Source organism: Pithys albifrons, chromosome 12 (assembly GCF_047495875.1).
Source record: "Pithys albifrons albifrons isolate INPA30051 chromosome 12, PitAlb_v1, whole genome shotgun sequence".
Classification (NCBI taxonomy): domain Eukaryota; kingdom Metazoa; phylum Chordata; class Aves; order Passeriformes; family Thamnophilidae; genus Pithys; species Pithys albifrons.
The window spans coordinates 18668295-18682529 of NC_092469.1; the positions used below are offsets into that span (position 1 = coordinate 18668295).

Genomic DNA, 14235 nt, shown 5'->3' on the forward strand with positions numbered 1-14235 from the left:
TTTTGGTTTGGTTTTTTGTTGTTTTTTTTTTAATTGCTCTATTTCTGACTGTCTGGTTCAGAAGCTCTGTGGTGCAGGAGTGTTTTGGTTACCTTCAGGAAGCTCTTCCATAGTTGGAGGAGCAGTGAAGGAACCCACAAGGTGGGGACAGCCCAGAAAAGTGTCTTTGGAGACTGATGTGACTCAGCAGGGATTTTTTCACCCAGGGGGTTATTTTCTGCTCCCACCTCACCCTGTCCAAGCAGGCTGGATTTCTCTCTGGAGGAGGGATTGGATGAATCTTACTGTGACAAAATCCTTTACAGCATCATTTAGGGTCCTTTAAAAAGAAACAGTAGACCTCACTTTTTGCAGGTGAGGCTGCAGAAGTTCATCTTATTCCATCCCATTTTATTTTCCTTGTTAACTTTCTACACAGAAAATCCAGCAAGAACCATGGGAGAAGCTGTGGAAAAAAGACCTTTAGAGGGTTTCCCAGATGGAGATGTGGATGGTGGGGCTCATTTCACCCAGTCTGAGCCACCCACCAGGTAAGTCCTCCAGTTTAAGCAGTGGAGACTGCAAAAAGAAATCAAGAGCTTTCATTAAATTCCTCCTTCCTCATTACACACCTAAGGATTTTACTCAGCCTTTATCAGAAAGGAACTAAACCCAAAACTCTGCTCTTTGCTTTTATAAACAGGAGCAGTGGATTTTCAGCCCAGGGACTTGGGAAAATCCCAACCTGAAAGTGAAGTGTTTGGATTTCTGGGAGGAGCAGCAAACTCGATTCTACTCGTGCAGCAGAGTTTTTTTCCCTCAAGGTGGCACAAGAGGAACAAGAGTGTGCCAAGCCCTTGTTTGGGCAGGGAAGCAGGTGAAGGAGTTGGGAATTCTGAGCTGAAAGCAGCATCCTTTGGGCTCAGGGAATCTCAGGGTACAGCTCCTTTGCCTTCAGAAGAGAGAGTTTCTATTGAAAAGAAAAAAAAATAAAAAGGTTTCCCAAATAAGACCCAAGTAAATAGGAACTACTGTAAAGGCATTGTAGTTGGGCTGTGGGTTGTGATTTTACAGTGTGAAAATGATCATAGAATCCTAGAATGGATTGGGTTGGAAAAGACCTCCGAGATCATCGAGTCCAACCCTTGGGCCAACTCCAGTCCCTTCACCAGATCATGGCACTCAGTGCCACGGCCAATCTGTGTTTAAAAATCTCCAGGGATGGGGAATCCACCCCCTCTCTGGGCATTCCAATGCCTGAGCACTCTCTCTGCAAAGAAGTTTTTTCTCATCTCCAACTTCAATTTCCCCTGGCAGAGCTTGAGCCCATCGTGCCCCCTTGTCCTATTGCTGAGTGCCTGGGAGAAGAGACCAACCCCCACCTGGCCAGAACTTCCCTTCAGGGAGTTCCAGACAGTGCTGAGGTCACCTCTGAGCCTCCTCTTGTCCAGGCTGAACACCCCCAGCTCCCTCAGCCTCACCCCACAGCACTTGTGCTCCAGTCCCTTCTCCAGCCTCGTTGCTCTTCTCTGGCCCCGCTCCAGCCCCTCAATCTCTTGCCTCAACTGAGGGGCCCAGAACTGAACACAACACTCAAGGTGTGGCCTCCCCAAGGCAGAGTCCAGGGGAAGGGTCACTGCCCTGGGCCTGCTGGCCACGCTAGTTTGGATCCAGGCCAGGATCCCATTGGCCTTCTTGGCCACCTGGGCACACTGTTGGCTCCTGTTGAGCTTCCTGTCCCTCAGTCCCCCCAGGTCCCTCTGCCTGGCTGCTCTCCAGCCACTCTGTGCCCAGTCCGGAGCGCTGCAGGGGTTGGGGTGACCAAAGGGCAGGACCTGCACTTGGCCTTGTTGAACTTCATCCCATTGGAATCAGCTCATCTCTCAAGTCTCTCCAGATCCCTCTGCAGAGCCCTCCTGCCTTCCAGCAGGTCGACACTCCCTCCCAGCTTGGTGTCATCAGCAAATTTGTTTTATATCAGAGTGAAGAAATACAACTTCCATAAATGTTGTTTTCTTTGTATTATAGCCTCGATTCAGTTCATTCCCAGCATTTTCTGAGCCACGAGATAGCAAAATACATGAATTTTTCATTAGATTTCTTAACTGGCAGAAATCAAAAGCAACAGGAAAATGAAACTTGAGTCCGTTCAGGAATTCCAGAGTGAATGGCAAACAGCAACATTCTCTTTCTGTATTTATTCCATTTCACTGGCACTAAAATGTGATTTCACATCCCAGAACTGAAGGATCATAAAGAGGATGAAGAGGGTTGTGGTCCTGAGCCCAAACCACGCTGTCCCTCCCCAGATGCCCATCTGCTGGGTAACAAACCCCATGCCCTGATTGTTAAGGTGCATCCTGATGCCCATCAACTTCTTCTCCCTTTCTATGTCCTGTTTGTTTGGGTATTTCTGTTATTCCACTCACTGCATCGTTTCCCCCTCCCTAACCCAGCCTGGGGCATCTTGGCTGTGTCCACACTGTGGATTCTGTACTCGTGTCCACAAGCAGCAGTTTTGTTGAAGGAGATGAAGTTAAATCAGGAAAGCATCAGCCTGGTGATCAATTAGCAGCAGTGACAGCAGCCCTTGGCTAATGAGAGCTACGCTGGGGCTGTCCAGGCCACGGGCACATCATGCACAGCAGAGCCCCAGGGTGTCCAGGCAGCATCTTCATGGATGATGGGTGAGGATTTGGGATGAGAAAAGCAAGAACAAAAACCAAGAGCAGTTTTTTCTACCTGCCTGTAAAGGGGGAGATGTTTTTCACCACCTCTGCAGCAGAAACACAAGGATTTGGAGCAATCCCAAGGCTATGGCTGTTCCAAAGGCACTGGGATGAGCAGAAGGTAGTCCCTGTCAGGCAGTGCTGCTGTACCTTGTCAGGAGCTCAGCAGAGCCAGCTGAATGTGCTCCAGGCCCTTGGAGCAGCTGCACAAAGAGGGGACCAGTTGGAAAGCAGAAATGAGCTGAGAGGTTTCACCTCCTAATTCCCTTACCTTTCCAACTACCCAAATCCCTGTGTGCCTCTGGGCTGCTCCAAGCCCTGGCTAAGCACTTTCCCTAAGCCCTGGGCAGCGCCTGGCTGTGAGATTCCCGAAAATCAGAGCCCTGCATTACCCTGGATCCTTTCCCATGGGAAGGGACACTGTTGAGACCATGCAGGAAGTTCCTGACACATCCTGCTGGGATCCTTACGAAAGTGTTGCTCAATCAGGAGCCCAGTTTGCTGGGAAGCACCAGCTGGGTCTCACCAGAGCAGGGCTCTCTCTCCAGGGTGTTTCCCAATCCCTTTGTTGTCTCCTCGGTCCAGGAAGAAGCCCCTCCCACCACTGGGTGCTCTCTGTAGCTGCATCATGCCAGGGAAGTGTCCCATGGGGCTCCTCAGCTTTTGCTGGAGCTGCGAGATGCAAATAAGCAGCACTGGAATTCTCCTGGGGAAAACACCAGGTTGGTGGGAGTTGGCCAGGTTTGGGTCACACAGGTGAGAGTCTGGGGTCTTGGCCTCCTCACAGTCCAGGTGTCACCACCACTACTGCTCCAGGGCTGTAAAGCTCTCACCAGGATGTTCTTGGAGAAAACTATTCTCCTGCAGAAAACTGCACATATGTTTTTCTCTGGCTGAGGATGACATTTATTCCCTTGATGCAGCTTTTACTGTCAAAGGAGTATCTTCATCTCATAGTTTACACCTCAGAGAATTTAAGTGTGAGTGACTCCTGCAGTCATGATGCCTGGGGGGGGATGTTGGTGTCGTGGTGCAAACCAGACCATGATGCTCCCTGACAGGGAGCCACAAAGCTTTGGAAATGATGCAATTGGTGAACTTTATCAGTCATGGAACCAGAGAATACCCTGAGTTGGGAGGGACTCAGAGTAGTCCAACTCCTGACATCAAAGTCAAACTTCAGTTGAGATCCACTATGAGAGCACAAATAAAACACTGTTTTTAGAAGTTCTGGCCAGGTGGGGGTTGGTCTCTTCTCCCAGGCACTCAGCAATAGGACAAGGGGGCACGATGGGCTCAAGCTCTGCCAGGGGAAATTGAAGGTGGAGAGCAGAAAAGAATTCTTTGCAGAGAGAGTGCTCAGGCATTGGAATGGGCTGCCCAGAGAGGGGGTGGATTCCCCATCCCTGGAGGTTTTGAAACTGAGCTTGGCCGTGGCACTGAGTGCCATGATCTGGTAAAGGGACTGGAGTTGGACCAAGAGTTGGACTGGATGATCTCAGAGGTCTTTTCCAACCCAATCAATTCTATGATTCTATAAAGGATCATCACAAATTCCCAACCTCCACATTCGTGCCCTGTCCCTGATTGTAAACACTTATAAATCCCGGCGTTCTGCTGACTGGAGCATTTCCCAAGGAGGCTCAGCCCAGCCTGGAAGTTCCCAAACAGGCTCTGCAGTGCGTGTGTAACCCTGGCCAGCACCTTCCCCCTGCACCGCCGGGACGTGGCAGCGCCCACGCTCCTCCCGCCACCACCTTCCCGAGGGCGGAGGCAAAACCTCAACCTGCTCTTCAGGTGCCCACACGCCGAGTTCCCCCTCGTGTGCCAGCGCCGGTGCCCGGCACAGCCAGGCAGGCTCCATGGGCAGCACCCACCGTGCCAGGGCGTGCAGCCTCCTGCCGAAGGCGGGACTTGGCGGCAGGTGAAGGTGCCTCTCCCTGCCTGCCACCCCAGCTCCCAGCTCGCAGGACAGTCGGGAATTACCGGGATATTTCTCCCCGGTGCCCCCCGGGCCGCTTGGCACCGCAGCACAGAGAGGATGGGAGAGGGCGCTTTGGCCAAGTTGTGCCAGAAAACGCCGTTTCTCCGCTTCGTGCACAAGTACCAGCCCCTCGGGAGCGGCGAGCCGGAGGAGCAGGTGAGGGCTGTCTGTGCCTCCTGCCCGGACCTGCTGCAATCGTTTGTGTAATTGGGGTTAATTTTGGCTGCTTTGGCTGCTTGGGCCCACCTGTAACTCGATATTGCTGTGGCTGCGCTCGCCGCTCTGCCCAGTCGCTCCCTGGGCAAAGAGGGTGAGGTTAATGTTGGTTACCAGGGGGTGGGCAGTGATGGGGAGCATTGTTTGCCATGCCATGCCATGCCATGCCATGCCATGCCCCCTGGGCACGGAGCTCAGCCCCAAACCTGCCCAGGAACATCGTTCTCTGCACTGAGGAGGCTCAGAGTTAAGGAGATGTGTAGGAGAGCACATGTTGTGTGTGTGTGAGCTCTGGAGTGTGGGCACAGTGTGCCAGTGCCACCCCGGAGAGGGGAAATGAGCAGGGGGAACATCCCTGTGCTGAGGGCCACTCCTGTCCAACACTTGGGAAATGAGGAGCATTGAGAACATCCCTGTGCTCAGGGGCACTCCTGCCCAGCACTGGGGAAATGAGGAGCAGGGGGAACATCCCTGTGCTCAGGAGCAGCCCTGCCCAGCAGAGGGGAGATGAGGAGCAGGGGGAACATCCCTCCCCTGCCCAGCACTGGGGAAATGAGGAGCAGGGAGAACATCCCTGTGCCCAGGGGTGCTCCTGGCCAGCACTGGGGAAATGAGGAGCACAGGCAATATCCCTGTGCCCAGGGGCACCCCTGCCCAGCACTGGGGAAATGAGGAGCAGGGAGAACATGCTGTGACCCCTCTGTGCTGTGACCCCTCAGGCTGTGACCCCTCTGTGCTGTGACCCCTCAGGCTGTGGCTCCAGTCAGTGCTGGTAACAGGTGGCCAAGAAGAGCTTTGGCTCAGACCTGCTCATCTTTTCCCTCAAAATGCTGTGTATGAGCACTGATGTCCCCTCCCTGCTCTCACTACCTCTCCTTGGTGCAGATGGACCAAAAAGTGGCCAGTGGTACTTTGGGTGACCCATTTGCCTTTCTCCTGGCTTTTTCACCACGAAATTGTCAGGTCTGGGATTATGTGATTATTTGCTCAGTATTCCATGGCTCAAGCCCCATTTCTTTACTCCCACGTGACACACTGGTTGGGGCTCTCCCACATGACCCCCCTTTGGTGTAATTCCTTCAGCACATGGTGTTAGACCTCACTCTCATCCCAAAGAGCACCATCCACACCCTTGGAGATATCCATGTGCTTTTCCTGACTGTCTGGCTGAGGTCTTTTCTCAGAGGACATTTCAGTTAATCCCCTGCTCCCTCCTGAGTCTCGTCTGTCCAGTGCGGGGCTTGGTCAGTGTTACAGGGAGAAGAAAATAAGGCATTGACCTCTTACCCCTTGCACCATGCAGTGGTTGGGAGATGCTGCCCTACATGACTCACACACAGCCCCAAATCCCAGGAAAAGATCTTGGTGATGTCACAGAAAGTATCTGTAACGTGGCTCGATGGGAAGCTGAGATTTCTGATCTTATGTAGGCAGGAGGCCACTGGCAATTAGACTGGTTTGTTCTTTGGCTGTACCATTTCTACTGTGCCAAAATAAATAATGACATGTATTTACTTCCAAATCTAAACCCCTCTTGAATCTGAGCAGGGCAGTGCAAAGAGGGATGTGTGTAACAGGATAGGGAGATGATCTGTGGTTTGGAACAGGACAGGAAATAGGCAGCAGTGGGAAATGAAAATAAGAACTTGATACACTGAGAACTTAGTTCATGGTTTAGGCTGGTAAATGAGTCATGTTTTCCCTACTTGATGATGTTTTGTGTTTTACTTGGAAATACTTGCAGAGCAGTTCAGTATTTTGGACCTTAAGGATGTGTGTGAGCCCAGGTGACCTGGTAGGATTCTGGCCAGGAGAAGGGCACAAAGTGGGTTGTGAAGGAGAAGCCCCAGTGCTGGTCCCTGTGAGGTGCTGGGGTGTTCAGGGGCTCTGGGGATGGTGGCACCTGGAGGTGACAGGACACCCACCTGTGCCCAGCCTCTGTCAAGGCTCTGCTCTGTGTGGTTTCATCTCCTTTCCTGCAGTGCCCATTCAGAATCAGGGACATTTTTTGTGGGGACAATTTACAGTTTACAAGAGCTGTGTGTTTCCTACAGAAATCTGAGCAACCAAGGGTTGGACTTGATGATCTCTGAGGTCTTTTCCAACCCAATTGATTCTATGATTCTATGATTTTCTTCTGAGCATCCCAGTGTGTGTGTGTGCACAGGCACAACCACAAGCACCTCTGTGTGTGTGTGTGAAGCTGAGGGAAAAGCCTGTGCACTGATTTTTCCATCACCTTTTCCCTCTGACCATGCACCAGGGTCACTCCTGTATCCCCAGGGAGCCTGGTGAGTCCAGTCCCTGCTTCAGAAGGAGCTGCCTCCTACCCCAGGCAGTAGATTTTAATGCAACAAGATCTTTTTCAGAGTGTCTTCAGAGCTGTCAGGACTTTCCCTTTACAATTGTTGCATTTCTCCTCAGCCTTTTGATCCTTTCCCTCACAACATCCCATCCATTAAGGGTTTATTAGAACAGGTACTTCCCAGCCCTGTCCTACACTCAGGACTAAATTAATATCTCCCTTTGTGTTGAGGCTTATTTCCATTCCAAGCTTCACACCAGTGAATATTTATCTCCTGCAGACTTGCACAGGATGTGCAATATTCTGATATTCATTATCAGAAGAGTTTCATTATCATACAGGTGCTTAATTTTTTACATGCCCTAAATTAAACAAAGAAGTGCAGCTTTGCTTCCAGGTAAGAAACAGAAGGGTTTGTGTCTCAACACTTCCCTTACACACACAGGTGTGTTTTCAGTCTCTTGGAGGTGTCAACTCCAATTTCTCACTCCAAAAATCTTCCAGCAGGCAAGGAGTTAAATCCTTGTCTGCAGCTCCCACAGGTTTTTGGGCTGATCCTGCCCAAAAATCCTCCCTCCCAAGAGACTTTATATAGGAAGGTGCCTTAAAATTCAGAGGTTTGGAGAGGGGATTTTGTCTGGGTGGGATTGGTTTGGGTGAGTGAGGAGGATCTTCAGGTGGAATTGCTGTGGAGCCGCAGCCCTGGAAATGCATCTTGCAGCTCAAAGGACTTTGCTTTACATTAAAAGAAGCTGGAAGTTTTTATTTTATTTATTTTTGATTAAGGGTGGGGTGGGCAAAGCCAGGTTTGAGCAGGGCCAAGAGGGCAGAGAGGGTGAGGAGAGTGGGATTTGCAGCTGGGGGCCGTTTGCCAACCCAGCCTGAGTCAGTATTCCTGGGGCCAACCTGAAATCCTGGGAATAGATTTAATTCAGCTTTTCTGGAAGACCTTTGACTTTTGCACAGTCAAAGGAACTATTTTGAGGTTTATATCTGCAAGCAGGGAGACCAGATGCTTTGTTTCATATAAAAATGTTGGAATTCTGTAATAGATGTGTGAGAAACTGTGAGAGGAGCTGAAATGGTGGTGGTGGGTGGGTGGGAAAGGGCTGGGAGCTGGGATGGGAAGTCCAGCAGGGCAGTCCCTGCTTTGCAGGGCTGAGAATTGCTCTGGTTGGATTCTGGGTTTCTGCTGCACCCCTGAGACACAGGGGGTTGCCTGTCATGTCCACAAAAAAATAACAATATACAGGGTTTTGGAGGAAATGGTTTGATTTATTTATTGTGTCTTTGGTAAGGATGAAGTTTATGTTTTAAGGATGAAGTTTATGTTTTAAGGATAAAGTTAATATTTTAAAGGGCTTCTTGAAGACTAAATATCCCAGCCCTCTCTGGATTGCAGCACATGAACTGGTGCAAAGCAATCTAAAACAGGGAAAAGAGTGTGCAAAGTCTCAGTACAGGCAGGGCTGGGGGAAAATCCCAGGAACTGATCTTTTGGGCTGCTTGCCAGAGTACACAAAAAGGGCTGTGTGCTCTGCAGAAAGCCCCACACTCTGCAGTGACAACTGATGGATTGTTTCTGCAGTGACAATTGATGGATTGTTTGGGGATGAGGGATGTGCAGGTACCTCCAGGGTGGCTCCTGGCCCCCACCAGCTGCTCTTCACAGCCTCCAGTGTCTCCTCATCTTGCAAAGCAATCGACAAACTGATAATTCCCTTTTGGTTACCTCTTCCTGCCCTGCTGTGTGGAGTCAGGAGCTCTCCTGCCTGAAGGATAAAGGTTATAAAGATAAAGGGATAAGATGGAAAACCCACATCTGCTTTGCAGTGTAAATAGAAAAGCAAGTGATGCTCAGTGAGGAGTTTGTTTGCTCAGGGCACTGCCTGGTGCCCAACATGCCCAGGGTGGGATGTGCTGAGGGGCAAAGGGGCTCTGCACTGGCAGAGTGTGCAGAGAGGAGGGAGATGGAGCCCCCACTGCTGCATTTCCAGCCTGGGCATCTCCAGGGCTGCTCATCTGGCAGGAAAAGCTGTGCCACCTGCTGGGAAAATCACAGGTGTGAACTCATCCCAGTAAAGCCATTACTTTCCCAACAGCCCCTGGGTCTCATGGGCAGGGAGCTGTCAGCATTTCAGGTGAAACCACAGCCAGCTTGGGCACATCCATAGCTTTGGTCATTTTTGTGCTCCACACCTTTGGAAAGGTGAATATCAGTGACAGAGCAGGACCCTGACTCCCCCTTTGGCTCAGGGCACTGCAGGCATGTTATCCTCATGTCCAGGGCTCTTCCTGCCCTCCAGCTGCTTTAATTAAAATTTAAACTCCTTCAAGGCAAGACTGTACCTTGATATCTGTGTGTATCACCTGCAGCACAGAGGAGCCTGTGGAAACAACGTTAATTAGGATGGTAATGAGTGCAGGGATGTGTCTATCCATGGCAGTTCCATGTTTTCTTCCCACCAAGTCCTCCCATCTCCTCAGACACGTGTGTGGCTCTCAGGCTTGCAGTGTCTGGGGGTCAACCAACTTGCAGGGAACTGATGAGTTTGCACAACTAGGACACACAAATAGGGATATAAAACATCAGCTTTAAACGTGGAGGGGCTTTTATTTGGTCTATTCTGTTAAGGAGATTAGTGATGTCCATTGCTAGAAAGGCTCAAAAAAGGGGAGCAATACTGTGACTTTCTTGGAAAAATTGTGGTCACCAGCATGAGGGAAACATGGGAGCAGGAAAATCCTTGGAGATCTTGGCAGATTGCTGGGGGTTTGGGAAGGCAGGTTGTTCCTGGGGCAAAAGGGCTTCTAAGTGAGCCAAAGGGTCACAGCAGACTCTGATGCCACACGTTGGCAGCTGAGCCAGGAACTGGCCAGCAGGAGGGGCTGCAGCAGATAGAGGTGGCCAAAGCCTCTCCAAGGAGCAGAGCTTAGAGCTGCTCCTGGCTCATCTGCTGGGAGCCCTCCCAAAGCCACAGGGCTGAATCCAAGGCCAGGTACCAGCAAACAGCCAAAGAGGTTTTCTCTGTTTGGAATTCCCTGAATCTATCTCAGGCTTTAGATTTCGAGGCACTGGATGTTCCTGGAGAGCTCGTGAATATTCAGGAGGGCTAATTCCCCAAATAGCACTGCAGGCAGCCCTGGAGTCCTCCAAGCCTTGCTCAGCTGCAGGTGAGCCAGAGCTGAGTGTCACCCACAGCAAAGAGCCCAAGGAGTAGTGCCAACCCCTGCCAGGGCAGAGCACCACGAGCCCTGGGGCTCCCTCTCTTAATGAACACACTCTGGTGCTTTATGAATGAAAGGAAATGGGAATGGACTCCCTGTCCCTTGGGAAGGGTGAGGTTTCTCCCTCTCTGCACTTGCCCTGCAGTAGAGGTCACAGCACCTCTGTCACAGGCTGGCTGAGATTTCAGGGAATGCTGCTGCTCTGGAAAGTGCATTTTAGGGAATAAAATTAGGGATCCCAAAAGGGAAGAGGGGTTGAGGTGCTGAGAACTTGGGCTGCCTGGATGGAGCAAGAAGGTTTATCCTACTTGGAAGCATTTGTGGAGTCAGTGGTGGAGCAAAACAGCCCTGGATTTGGGAGAGGAGATTTTACTTCTCCTGGCTCAGAGAATTTTCTAGATCACATTTTCAGTTTATTTATTATGTCTATAACAAGGGGAAAGGTTTTTCCTTGCTCTGAGCACTGAGCAAGAAAGAAAAGATGGAAAAATGCTCATCTTAGGCAGGCACCTCAAACCTGGCACAGTTTTCTGGCCAGCAGCACGTGCTGCTCCTTTTGGTTACTCAGCTCCTGATAGCTCTTCCTCTACAAGAATGTGCCGCTGGCTTTGAGGCTGTAATCAGCATTAATTAGTGGATGGTGTAAGCTCTGTGCTTTGGGAAGTGCTGTGGCTAATTGACCTTGCAGGGCAGGGAAGGGAATGGGATTAAGGGGAGAAGCGAAGAGGTGCTGAAATGCCTTCATTAACTGCGCTCTCACCGAACGACTCATTTATCTCGTTGGCTCAGCCCCGGGACGAGTGTGAGCTGAAAATCATCGCGCAGGAGAAGGAGGTGGCAGCGGTGCCCCCCAAAGACGCCTGTAAATGCCACAAGGACGACCTGGCAAGAGCTCTCAAGGTAAGGATTTGTGCAGGGCTTTGTGAGGGCGGGATGTGGGATCTGCGGGTAGGAAGGGACTGAGCAGCCAAACTGGGCTTTGGTGGCACAGCCACACCAGGTGTTGGTGGCACAGCCAACTGGGCTCTGGTGGCACAGCCGCTCCAGGCTCTGGTGGCACAGCCGCTCCAGGCTCTGGTGGCACAGCCACACGGGGCTCTGGTGGCACAGCCACACCAGGCTTTGGTGGCACAGCCACACCGGTCATTGGTGGCACAGCCACTCCAGGGTTTGGTGGCACAGCCACACTGGGCATTGGTGGCACAGCCACACTGGGCATTGGTGGCACAGCCAACCAGACATTGGTGGCACAGCCAAACCAGGCGTTGGTGGCACACTTAATCCCAGGTGTGAAAAATAAATGGAGATTTAGAAAGGCTGAGTGTCCACGGCCAGGGAAAACTGTAACTCTTGGCTGTATTGTGGTTTCTGACCTCACTGCTTTTAAAATCCAGGCAAAATTGATTTTATCCCTTCTCATTTTATTCTCTTTGAATTTTGTCAGAGTATTTTTTTTTCTCTTTAAATATACAGTGAAATCAGTAACCAATTATTTCCTTTACTACTTTAGGCTTCTAATTTGTTATCTATTGTCTGGTTTCTCCCTTTTGAAAATACATATTTTTCTTTAAATGACTTGTGTTTAAGGTTTTCTGTGTTGGTTGATGGTAAAGTTTTATAGGAGAAAAAAAAACCAAAACAGGAAAACAGTGGACAGATTTATTTTGTTGTGGGGGATTGAGCCATGAACATCCTGTCCTATCTGCTTACAGGGGTTTAATATGACTTTGCTTTAATAAGTTTTCTATACCAAGATGTGATATTTGGTTTGGGGTTGGGGTTTTTTTCCTTCTAGGTTGACTTACAGAGTGGCCTGTCCGAGGTTTCCGTGCTCCAGCGCAGGTTAAAGCACGGCTGGAATGAATTCTCAGTGGAGAATTCAGAGTCAATATGGAAGAAATATCTCGACCAGGTAAGGATTTTCTGCACAGGTTCTCATTTCCTGCCCAAATCCCCTGGCTGAGAGTGTGTCTGCACTGAGATATCCCGAGTTGCTGCTTCCACAGGGTCAACCTGAAGGGAAGTTCTGGCCAGGTGGGGGTTGGTCTCTTCTCCCAGGCACTCAGCAATAGGACAAGGGGGCACGATGGGCTCAAGCTCTGCCAGGGGAAATTGAAGTTGGAGAGCAGAAAAAACTTCTTTGCAGAGAGAGTGCTCAGGCATTGGAATGGGCTGCCCAGAGAGGGGGTGGATTCCCCATCCCTGGAGGTTTTGAAACTGAGTTTGGCCGTGGCACTGAGTGCCATGATCTGGTAAAGGGACTGGAGTTGGACCAAGGGTTGGACTTGATGATCTCGCAGGTCTTTTCCAACCCAATCCATTCTGTGATTCTGTGGATGTGGCACTGAGTGAGAATCCACCACGTCTTGATCCAACCCCACTGTGATCACCAGCCCAGGGCACAGAGTGCCCTGGGCTGGTGATCACAGTGGGGTTGGATCAAGGGTTGGACTTGATCACAGTAGGGTTGGATCAAGGGTTGGACTTGATCACAGTGGGGTTGGATCAAGGGTTGGACTTGATGATCTCGGAGGTCTTTTCCAACCCAATCCATTCCATGATTTGCTCTGACAACCTCCCAGGTGGGAGCTGGGTCTGGGACAGCTTTGCTGAGCCATGAAGTGTCCACACTGCAGCTGGAGGTGGCAGAAGGTTGTTTGGCCACTCCTCACCAAACAGCAGCTCGTTGGCAGCAGGAAAAGCCACAGGCTGTAGATGAGGCACTTGGGGACATCCCTGGAGGTTTTTCAACTGAGCTTGGCCGTGGCACTGAGTGCCATGATCTGGTAAAGGGACTGGAGTTGGACCAAGGGTTGGACTTGATGGTCTCGGAGGTCTTTTCCAACCCAATCCATTCTATGATTCTATGAACAGGCTGTGCCCTGGACACAAAGACTGTGCATTCCCTGGGAAAACATTGAGAGTGGGAAGAGAACACCTTCAAATAGAAATAAACCTTTTTATCCCCACACAGCCCACGAGTCCAAAGCCACAGATCAGTGCCCTGATGGCTGGAGCACATTTATCCCCTTTAAGACAAGTGATAAAACCATGGAAGGTTTGAGAAGAAACAGCAGCAGCTCAAACCTTCTGTGATTTCTGCTGTGCCAGGGAAGGAAAGGCCTAACCCTGCAGGGCAGGGGCAGCTGTGGAGCTCAGGGCAGTGTCACAGCAGGGACAGAGTCACTCACACACAGTGCCAGGTGCTGTGAAGAGCCCCAGCTTCCCACCAGCTTCCCCAAAAACCCAGGCAGAAGGTGGTGTTTGCTATCTAGTCTGTCCCCAGTTAGGTTAACCTGGAGTTTTGCTTTTACTGACTCTCTCTCATGAGTATTTAATGCATCTTTCACTTCTCTTTTAGTGCTTTTAACTAAATAAGGAGAGTTTTTGTTTTTTCTTTATGGGTTTTTATGATTTGGTTTTTTCAACCAGTGATTTGACTGATTTTCTTCTTGCTTAGTTGAATCACAAAGATTTGAGTTGCTTTGAAAGACTTTATTTTTATTTCATGATTTATCCCTTTTTTCTATATGATTGATATTCTTCAAGCTCTTGATAATCATCACTAAGTCTCATCAAGGATTCTTTTATTCCTAATAAAAAGTGACAGGGTGTGTTTTTCTGCTCAACCTGTAGCAGTTTCTCCCACAGGGCCACCAAAGGGAATTCTTTGGTGCATCCCTGATCCTCCTGCAACCTGTTGGTGTGTCTGGAGGAGCTGCTGCAGTCCCACACCACTCACACCCTGCACTTGAGCATCATCCCCCAGCAGACACTTGCTGTGGATTTTTCCA

At 50.2% G+C, this 14235-nt stretch overlaps 1 protein-coding gene across 1 annotated transcript in view; it reads left to right on the forward strand.

Moving 5' to 3' along the window:
- The first annotated feature begins 4467 nt into the window (after positions 1-4467).
- The window catches only part of ATP2C2 (ATPase secretory pathway Ca2+ transporting 2), a 28419-nt gene continuing 18651 nt past the window's right edge, over positions 4468-14235 (forward strand). The window contains exons 1-3 of the mRNA XM_071567124.1: positions 4468-4848; positions 11231-11341; positions 12237-12353. Of these exons, the coding sequence (XP_071423225.1) occupies positions 4750-4848; positions 11231-11341; positions 12237-12353 (327 nt within the window). The 5' untranslated portion in view covers positions 4468-4749. The remainder of the gene's footprint in view (positions 4849-11230; positions 11342-12236; positions 12354-14235) is intronic.